An 11,485-nucleotide genomic window follows, 5' to 3' on the forward strand; every position below is an offset into this window, starting at 1 on the left:
GTGCCATACTGGTTCCTAACTCATGTTCTCAAGGACGCCAGGAACGTTTTTAGTTCCTCCGTTTTCCCTGACGCTTCTACGTGTCATAATTAAAAAGAACAATATGTTTATGTATAATGTGTCAATGGAGTTATGTACTCAGGTTGAAAAAATTATCTTTTCACCATAGCAACCAATAGAATTTTCCCATGAGCAGGAACATTCATAAAGTCGTTATGGGGATTTGACCAGTTTTCCACTATTGATGCGTTATATTCATTTTATTCTATGACCCCACAGAGCCCCAACCTCTCAGATATAGCTCAATTGTCCATTAAAGTACCAGGAGACACAAGAAATCAGGGGTCCCTAGGCATGTGCGTAATCCAGCATCACATATATGTAATAAAAAGTACATTTGACCAAAAAGATGTGATTATTTATTTAATCTTAACCTAATAATGTTTTACTTTTTTTCTAATTGTTGATCAGGACTCATGTTCTTGACAGCTGCAGGGCCATATTTACCTTCAGCGGTACCCTAGGCCCAACCCAGGGCACCGCACCAGCCACCCCTTCCGGATTGTCCTCCATACTAATGAGCTTTAGGATGATGTCATGTTTTAAGGACACACAGCAGTTTAAGGAAATTATCTTTTGAGGCTATGTAGAAGGGTTGGTTGGTGAAATCAATGTTCTCCGTTGTAACCTTTCCATTCAGCAGTGGTGCTAAAGTGGGCCTGATCATCCAAAAGTGAAGTTGGCTCCCTGTGAGGTGGGAGATGGGATGCCGTGCCCTTTGGACTTGTCGTCCCAGTCTTGCCAACTATGGCAACTGAATAGAACTGTATAGATATAAAATGTAAATGCCATGGTGGCACCTCTATGTGGACACGACCTACTTTCATAAAGTACTGGATAATCATACCCAATATTTGTATTGTGTTTGGCCAAGACAGTTTGTTTGTCAGGTTGTTCTGTGAGTCACTCATTGTTTTCATAGTAACATGATGCTCATCATCTGTTGTTCTTGAAGCTACAGATACATGTCAGCAAACAAACAAATCAAGGGGAGAAAAAAAAACCCAGTGGTTATAACTAAATTAAAGATAATTGTCTTTGGTAAGGAAACAATGTGAGTCATTTTTTTTCGTTTGAAAAATCTACAAAAATAAATTAACTGTAAGATACCATGTAAAAACACTCCTGCAATACTCATGTATCTTGTGAACGCATATCTTTACACATTTCGATTTTTAAGGCATTCGAGCAAAACGTACGTTGTTTTGTTAAATCAACACATATATTTACTGTGAAATCCGGAAAAGCACAAAAATTACAACTAAATAATGAACTCACTAAATGTACTAGGGACAGTCATGAAGCGGTGGAGGGGTGTCTCCCGCATTAAAAGCAGATCAGGCACTGTATTCAAAAATTCAAGCGGTCAGTCAAGTTAAGGTTTAATTCAACTGACTAGACCCTGCCCAAAGACATGTGCCAGTTCACATTAACATTCACTAAAATGTGAGTTGTTTGTGAAGGTATACGCGTGACTCTGAGTTGAAATTTTGCAAGTTTCAGGTTAGGGCAGGAAAGTTCAATAATAATTCACATGTCCTCCCCTGAAACTTACAAAATGACATGCCCTCCATGTAACATACGAGATAAAAAGAAAAACTTAAAAATCATAATAAATAAATAAATGAAATAAGAGTTCCTAGCATCTCCTAGTAACCAAAGGGGGAAATGATCACACCTCCGCTTTCCTTACTCCATGGATTACGGAGCAGAGTTCAATCTAAAGTGGATGGCTCATATATACCTCCAAATCGCCCATATAATTTCGACTCATAAAAAACCTCATTGCATTGTTTGTCTGTGGGCCCTTGCTGAAAGACTTAAAGGATTATACTCATGCTAGCAATATAATATAATATATAATATAATAGTATCACAGTATTGTCTGGGGTTTTAGTTCGATAAAGTATACTTGGGATTATTCCAAAGTCATACCTCGAACATAATTTAAAGGAATGTTATATTGTCAGGCCAGAGACATAATAAAATGCCAGACCATAATATAAATTAATGTTTTTCTGCTGTACATAGCAATGCATTTCCAAAGCTATCCAGCACATGTCCATCTTGGCTTGTTCCCCAGTTCCAGGACCCAAAATGAATGGAGGGCAGACATTTTTAACCAGTTGGAATCCAGGTTCTCACTCCAGATTAGCCAGACTGTGTTGCACAACGGACACTAGTTCACACCAACGTCTCCGACTCACTACTATTGAAGACACATTCACAATGCTGTAAAGGTCAACTAACCTCATCATGACAAAAAAGAAAGAGGAGCCATGTTTTTTAAAAGTATTAACAATGGAATACATTTGAGACACGATATTTAGAGGTGTACTTTTTAAAATAATCTTGACTTTCCTCCTTTTCCGATATGAATGATTTCAAATTGATTTCAATATGACATTTTCCCCAAAAAGACCAAATATATTGAATTTAATGTCCAAATAGAGGAAAAAATAAGCAAAGGATCTACCACCAGAACCCTAGTTCCCAACATCTCTAGGTAGCAAGATGATAAATTCTATTACAAAAATAAAATATCATTGCTTGCTGAAAATGAATGGCTCAATTAATTAATTAATGGCTAATAGCTTTTTATAATAAATAATATAATAATAAATAATTTAATTTTCCAAATATTCTACATTAAAACAGCAGCCTTCCATTTTCGCACAGGCAATTTTTACCAAACCACGGAAATAATTTTTTTTTTAGCAAACCAACAACTATAGTAAGATAACCAATGAAGTCCCCTTTAATCAAATAAGCATCAAACGTATTACTATATCTCCGATAATGAATTCTACATTTTCTCTGTCCCTCGGCTTTGGATACACCCACTAAATATCCAAAAAAATGGTTGAAAATCCTTTGAAATTATATCGCTGGAATATTTGTAGAAATGTTGTTCATATCAAGATTCAATTGATTTATTTAATTAATTAATTTTATTGCAAGATTACGATATGACTATAACCAATGTGATTGAGTTTTGAAATGTGGATTTTGTGATTTGTAGAACAAAATTCAACTTATGCAGAATAAATCGTAGTATATGCAAAAATTTCGATCTCCAGATGGAATTTAAAATATACCTATTTATGTCTACATCAAATTGATTGATGTTTTTTTTAACATCTACAAACAGGAATAATCATATTTTTTTTCTGACATTAACAACCTTTTGCAGAGATTCTTTCGCACATATTATTTCTCCCCCTTTGCTTTTAAGCAAAAATGTTGAAGCCTACATCACAATTGTAGAATATAATTACACAATAAAATACACCTTTAAATATAAATCATTTCATTTTCATAGAAAAAAAAATAGAAATACAAAATTAGTCATTTTTTATGATTTTTAGAACACTTTATAATTCAATAAAGGGACCTTACCAATGACAACAAGAATGGCAAATGATTTTGGTATCCGCAAATGTCGATAGTATTATCAAATCGTATTTTTAGCTTTTTTTTTGCCTTTAAACTGGAATTTCGGAATATTATATGTAAAACATTGCATTGTATGTTTAGAATGAATGAAAGAATGCCTACTTGATATACAATAATGGTGAATGTTGCAAGTACCCAGACAAAGACTTCAATTCTTAATTGCAATACTCGACAGCGGGTAATTATTTCAGCAATGTCTCGGTATAGATATTGAATATTTTATTTTACACAACATAACAACACATAAGTTGTTGTTCTGTACAGCATATGCCTAAAAATAAAGGCAACACCATTGTCACTCAAAAATAAATACAGTCTGGTTATTTAAAAAATACTTTTAGTAATTCTTCCATAATTGGTCTTTTGTTTTGTTTTGTTCTTAGCTTGAAGGAAATTTCCCATACGAAAGGCTTTTTTTGTGAATGAAGTCTCTTATTTCTGCTGATGCAGAACCAGGAAGCCAGTCCTACAGGGAAGGAAGGCACTGGTGCTGTTTCATATTTTGTTCAACCTTTGTTCTGATTTATTTATTATTTTTTTTTCTTTTGCTCATTAAAACACCGTTAAAAAGCAAACAAAAAGGTGCGGTAGTCGGCTCGTACGCAACCCTGTTTGTAAAAGCCGTGGATGGTAACAACAACATTGGAATTCCAACTTTCGATTATCTAAGTGTGCTCTGAGTTATTTTTTATGTTTATCTTTGTTAAAAGTAAGTAGTTTATTAAACAGTGCTTTCCAATATCCACTCAGAGCTCGAAAATGTTGCTTTGCCACTGTCCATCTCCGAATTGTCCGACTGAATAAGTATGCCGTTCATTGACATGCTCCTTTTGGACCATAACCCACCAGTGTTCTGGGAGTTAACGTAACAATGATATTCGAATACTTCTCCATTCAAAGAGTACCTTCGCTTCGCTCTTGATGTTTCTGCAGGTAGCGTTAGAAATTTACTTGGTTTTGACTGTGCTCTTTTATATGTCGGACCTTCCTTGACTAAGCCAGAGGTCTGACTGGATAACCGTAGGGCAGTTGAATTGTTTCTATTCGTATTTTGGGATTCCATATTTAAAACTGTCTCTGTCTGACAATCCATAGGTTTTAGTACCGATTTCCTCTTCTGCTTAAGTGACCCAGAAGTCCAACCATGAGGCAACACAGAGGTAGCAGCTGGGGCATCTTGGCTGGAGCAAGTGTCTGAGAACTGTGCCCCACTCTCACCCATAGATTTGCAACACTGTGGGCTTTCTTCGTGTTCTACAACCTGCTTGGAGGCCGATGGTGGCATTGATGCACTGCAGCCTTGATTTTGAGATCCGTTTGTCTGAGAATACACATTACTTACTTTTGTTGCCTTATGGTTCCCATTGCCATTACACACCTTATACCTGATCATAAGAATAATTATAAAAACCAATACAGATGCAACGATAATGCCACCTATTATAATGATCATGGTACCACCTAAAAACTGGGACTGCATAAAATGACAACGGACATAATCTTGTTCCGTCGTAAATTGGATGCATCCTACAACTCTGGTTGCAGTAAGGGAGGTGATGCCGTCATCGTAAATTGCTAGGACACACAAATCATAGACAGTTCCAGATGCCAGATTATTAACACGGAATGTCTTGCTCGTTGGCGGAATCATTCTGAGAAAAGACAAAAACATTTGTTAACTCAAAAAGTAAAGAGAGAAATTTGGCTATACCTGAAGTATGGCCATTTGGCCCCAAAACATGGACCTAAATGAATTTGTGCCATCACTGATAACTTTAATTAAGTTGTGAAGAACCCCTGATAAGAAATCAGTTATGACAGATTGGTTTTGCAAGATGCGACTAATGCTTTAGTTACCTTCTAAATCAATCCACTTAACACGTACAACACCTCTGCTGCCGTTTTAAACCTTGGGAAAAACAGACCCAATATAACGTTTCCTTTTGAAAAACACTTATCACACGTAATCCTAAAAAGCATTTCTTGCATAAGATGCCATATCAGACATTAAGATCCCAGCAGATAATGTTTACAAAAGAAAGCATGCCATTATCTTGAACATGTAAGAAGCATGATGTTGTTGACCTTAATGGTTCATGGGTAATACACAATATATATACTGGCTGTTGAGATTAGAATGTTGGAGATGTCAGAGCTAATGGTTTAGTTCTAGAGCACAGAGGATTAACTACAGTAAACAGGTACCTGAGACCCCGTGACTTATACATTCAAAAATGTGTATCACAAACATAACTGAATTGCATAATTCCTAATGATTACTTTTTAAACCAGTGATGCCTTCATGGGCCACAATATAGATGTAATTAAAGTAGAGTGCCAGATATTTCAGGTTCTAATGCATCCTAAAAAGAAAACTGCTAGAAGGAAATAGTTTTTTTTTTCTTCCTTAAAGGGTCTTTCGTACCATCATATCCACTTTACTGCATTTAATAAATGAGTAGTCCCGCTTGTTTGTATGTTGCTATTTATGTTATATTGGGATATTATATTATTTTCCTTGAATTTGCATGCCCTCATCTGAAACTCATAAAACCTAAAGTTGCTGTCAGCTGCAGGCAACTCACAGATTAGCAAAGCTGCAAGTTGTTTTGCGAGTGTCAACATGCGTGGACATGCAACTGAAATAATGACTGGTCACTCTAGTTAGCCCATAATGTAATTGACCTCATGATTATCTTCTAATGAATAGACCCAAAATTGTGTTCTGTGGACCTGGAATGTCTGCTCCTTCTTATGGAGGCACAAATAAATGGGGTCCATAAAAATGGGTGATCGACCCATAGGCTGCAATAGGAAGAAAATGTTGGCTGAACCCAACACTACACACCAAACCGAGAAAGTAAGCCACTACCTTGAAGACCTGTCAATTAGTTTTCAACTGAAGGGGAAATCCAGAGAGATGCCAGCTATGCTAAATTGTAAGCATAGCCACTTAGTCGCACATCACAATGATAAACTACTCTGTACCCAAAGACACGCATAAGAATAAATTAGTGTCTGGCGTACAAGGATATTTGTATACTGTTATCAGAATGTCAGACCCTGAATTAATAAACACAATTTGCTTAAGGCACATAGAACCCAAGATTACAAATGGCATTCATACAACATGTGCTTAAGTATTAATTTTTATTGGTTTACTTAATTAAAGCAAAGGCAGGTTACCTTCAATGTTTTTTATTTAGCAATGTGAGGTAATAGAAACAGATGTTGGATTACATGATGGTCTTTACCCAAGGCCAAGTAGCAGCCCAGACCAAAATTATCAACAGAGAATAATTTAATGTAACAATGGTCAGAATACCTTATCTCAAACACAAAATAATCAAATAAATTGTTATGATATGAGAGGCTTTAAATGATTTTAAATATAATAAATTTATTCCTGCTGGAAATGTTTTGGTTTTTTAAAAAAAATAACTTTGAAACGATTAAAGCCAACTTTATGTGATGCAGGTTTTATTTAGGACAGTAGTATAGGCATGTCTCAGCTTTAAAAGAACTGTGCTTATTTAACTCCTCAGAAAAGCCTTTCCAAGCAGCCATACACAGTAAGGTTCTCTTGCTGACACATGTTTTAATACCCATACACTAATTGCATCTGCACATTCATTGATGCATGTTAATTTCGAGTGACTTGTGACTAATGGATTATTGATTTCTGTTTCTAATGCCCTACAATAATAATTGGCAGGTGCATGGCATGCAGCTATTACAAACCAAGTGGCTAGTGGTTGTCCAGTGCCTACGAGAGCATCCACTGCCACTGGATACAGACCACTGTGTTCCTGCCAAATGTAGTGTTTGCTTCAGATATGTGAACAATATAACTGTATTTGTATGCCTTTCATTTACTCTGATGTATCGGATTTACATTTAAATAACAAATTATAATTTAAATGTATAACATTCTGGCATATATTTTTGTTATTACCGTTCAAGGTAGGCTTGCTTCCGAAGATCTCAACAGAGTCATCAGAAGGCCAGGCCAACAACCTCTCCTTCTAGTTAGTGTTTTGAAAGGATAAGCCACCTATGCTTCTATATAGGACTATATAGAGTTGATCATAAAATATAAAGTGTTATTTATTAAAATATAATTTTATTAACCTGGTTAATATTTTAACTAACACATAGTGTTTTTAGTATGCCATCGTTAAGACAAAATGTTAACTATCAATACACATTAATACATACTTTTTGAGGCCCCCGGGTGCCGTTACACTGTCTTTGTCAGCTTAGAACCGGTAATGTTGGCTCCAAATGACAGAGGGTAGACTATGCTGTCTTCAGACTCTCTGCAGAAGCGGTAAACATTGGAATGGAGGACATCCCAAAGTGTCCTCATGGTCATGAAGGACCATTGTTTTGAAGACAGCATAGAACATCCTTTGTCGTGAACTATTTGGTTTAAAATAATGACCATTTCTTTATGATTAATCAATGATGTGGTCAGTTCAACATGTGTTCAAAAAAGGTCATTGGTAAAATGACAATCTTACCTATAAACGAGGGAATCGTCATATGTGCCGTTGTACTGTATCTGAAACATACGTATTCCAGGTATATTTCTTTGAAAGTTAAATTTAATAAGTGCAGTCGACGAAGTAGCCTCAGCAACTACAACTTTCTTATCTTGGCTAATTTTTGTATCCCCATTGCTAGTGCTTGCATTGGAACCAGATTTAGTAGACGTGGAGATATCTGAAGACCCCGGGTCCGGCTCCTGAATGTGATTTGTGCTGTTAACCAGGTGAGGAAGTTTGATAATGTGAAGGTCTGTGGTTTTTGTGGTCTCTCCTGCAGGATTAGAAGCAATACATGCGAAAGAACCTGTATCTTTTACAGTTGTTATATGAATGTCAAGGGTTCCGTTGTCATAAACGAGAATTCTGGTTCCATTTGAAATTAATTTCCCTTCGGGTGATATCCAGTGAATGGCAGGCTCGGGGTCTCCAAGTGCTTTGCATCTTAAAACGGCCCTTTGACCTTCAAGTACCCTTAGCTCTTGTGTGTATCTAGTAATCAGTGGCGGCTCACACAGAAACTCTTCTTCTGTGATGGACCAGAAATAGCGGCCAGATAGAAGTGGAGGTGATGCACATGTCTCTAAATCATCTTCTCTCAAGAGACGCCTCAGCCACAATAATTCACAATTGCAATGCAATGGGTTTCCGCCAAAACTTAACGCAAATGTGGTGGGGCTTATTATTCCTGAGGTTGCTAACACTTGCGCTCTCTGAAAGAGAGGGTCGGGTGGTAACTTTTGCAATTTATTAGATGTCACATCTAATCTATTCAACTTGTGCAGGTGTGAGAAGGTTCCTTTTGGAATGTGCTCGATCATGTTGTGATCCAAACTCAGAGTGTGCAAACTGACCATCTTTTCAATTGCGTCCCAAGGTATCGTTTCCAGATTATTGTAGGACAGATCGAGTTCCTCTAGAGCTAACACATCGTCAAATGCTGTCGAGGAAATTAACGTCAGTTGGTTGTTGTTGAGTATTAGGTGGTGGAGGTTTGAGAGGCCGCTAAACATTTCATTGGTGACTCTAGTCAATCGGTTGCTGTTTAAATGCAAAGCCCGCAGGTTCCGCAAGTCCGCAAACGCGTGAGGTGTAATGTAACTTATGGTATTCCTTGACAGTGTTAGGTCCACCAAGCTTGTCATGTTCGCAAAATCCTTCCTCTTAATGGTTGTAACAAAGTTATCAGCCAAGCGTAGCTCCACCGTCTTTCTATTGATGTTTGGTGGAATAAACAACAACCCTTTCTTGTCACAAAGGGTTGCGAGATTTGGAGATAAGTTTTGACAGGTACAACGCTTTGGACAGAGCTCAGCTCTCACTGCCATGCCAATAAAAAGCACATAACAGAACAGTTTTTCCATTGTAGATTAGGTTGAAAAGCCTAAAAGAAGAAAAAAAAATGAATTTAGAATTTATTTTTTTTCATTTGGATAATTTTGTTACAATTGTTTTGCTTGATCATTGAAACGTAACAATTATCAGACTCATATATTTGGCATCATTAATTAAGACATTTAACTCAGTTTAGCTAGAAGAAAATACATTGATGTGTTACTTCTACATGACATGCAAAACATTAAGCTCTATTTTTGTATTCCTTATCCTTAGTTGACAGGAATTTGTGTCAATTATGTTAAGACTTAGTTGAACACAAATATATGGCATTTTTCCTTATTTTTAAAAATTTTATTATAACCATTTGCAGGGCTGGACTTTTTAAGCCACCAACCCACGTTATGTAATTATTTGGTTAATGTGGCTGTGAAAAAGTATGTGATGGAACTTGTCCACTAAGGTAATTGTATGTTGTCCAAGTTAAAAAAAGAAAAGGAAAAACCACCAAATAATAATAATAATAATAATAAAAAATAATAATAATTTAAAAAATATATATATATAATTAAAAAATTATATATATATATATATATATAATATATATATTATTTTATATATTATTAAATATATATATTTTTATTATTATTTTATTAATATTTTTTATTATTTTTTTTGGTGGTTTTTCCTTTTATATATATATATATATTGTTTTATGTTTCAAAGGTTATATCTATTATTCATAAATGTGGGGAGAAAAAAACACATTTAACAGCGAATGAGTTGCTTGCAGGAACTGTGTTCAAGTCAATTAAATCATTATTCCTAATGGCGTTCAATTATATTGTGAGATGTCCACTACAGAAATTTAAATCAGCATAATGCCATTCTCTATATGAACTAAAACTATTTCCATCGTGTGATAATTCCAGGGAAATATATATTTGTCTAACAAAGTAGAAAAGAACACAAATGCGTTTAGAAACAGAGACATTATTGGCATATTGCCACGTTTGCATTTTAACTAAATATATTGTAGTGTGAAGCCTTATAAATGCATTATTACAAATATAAATATAAATTACAATATATATATATATATATTTGTGTATGGAATTTAATTTATATATAATTAATGGAAACAGGAATCAAAGTGAAAAGAAAATCATATATATATTATTATTATTATTATTATTATTATTATTATTATTATCCAAATACAGGTGGGGGATACTAGATACATTCTGGAGGGAGTGAATTGTAGGACTGCTTAGTCATCCCCAGACTGATCTTGCCATTTATTATATTCTTTAAATAATAATAATAATAATAATAATAATAATAATAATAATAATAATAATATATTTATATATATGTATATATATGTAAATATATATTTATATATATGACTAAGCAGTCCTGGTCCAAATATAAAATTCACTCCCTCCAGAATGTCGTATCTCGTATCCTCCCCCTGGATATTTGGATAATAATATTTGTTTCATTTGTAGCAGCAATAAATAATTGGTTACAGTTGCAATGTCTCCACTTTAGATATTTTTAAATGTATCTATTTGAAATATTATTTGGGAGGCCAATTTTATTAGGACAATAGCAAACACGTTGATCTATTATTTTGTTAGATTCTACAGATTTTCAAACCAATACTCCAGAACATATAAAGTGGCAAAATGTAGGTTAATGGGTACTAGCATTTATACTGGTTAATTATTCAGTATGCAATAAGAAAAAAAAAACACATTTAACATTTTTGTTTTACTTTCATCTATTTTATCATTTAATATTAATCTAAAAATGAAGATGAGCTAATATCAGAAAATTATTTTCATTAGTAGCAGAGGAATATTTAAGTGTCTCATGAATTGGTGGTTTGCACAACAGTACTAGCGTGTAAAACTGGTCTATATAGAGCATAAAAGTTACACAGTAGAATTTGTTTGTCAATATAATGTTAATGATGACATAATGATTGATATTGATATTTTTTTAGGTTAAAGACACCATTTTGATCAAGGCAACATTGAGCTAGTTGGTATGCTGGTAACTCAGTGGGCTGTAATGCAAAT

At 34.7% G+C, this 11,485-nt stretch overlaps 1 protein-coding gene across 1 annotated transcript; it reads right to left on the bottom strand.

The window, feature by feature from the left end:
• Positions 1 to 4,237: 4,237 nt before the first annotated feature.
• On the bottom strand, positions 4,238 to 9,427 carry LRFN5 (leucine rich repeat and fibronectin type III domain containing 5). Its single transcript, XM_089503329.1, has 2 exons — positions 8,040 to 9,427; positions 4,238 to 5,168 (listed from the first exon to the last, which is right to left on the bottom strand). The coding sequence occupies exons 1-2, from the start codon at positions 9,425 to 9,427 to the stop codon at positions 4,238 to 4,240; spliced, it is 2,319 nt and encodes a 772-aa protein (XP_089359455.1).
• Between the last annotated feature and the right edge of the window lie 2,058 nt (positions 9,428 to 11,485).

Source organism: Sceloporus occidentalis, unplaced genomic scaffold (assembly GCF_023333645.1).
Source record: "Sceloporus occidentalis isolate IW3139 unplaced genomic scaffold, rSceOcc1.0.p SCAF_226, whole genome shotgun sequence".
NCBI classification, from domain to species: Eukaryota; Metazoa; Chordata; class Lepidosauria; order Squamata; family Phrynosomatidae; genus Sceloporus; species Sceloporus occidentalis.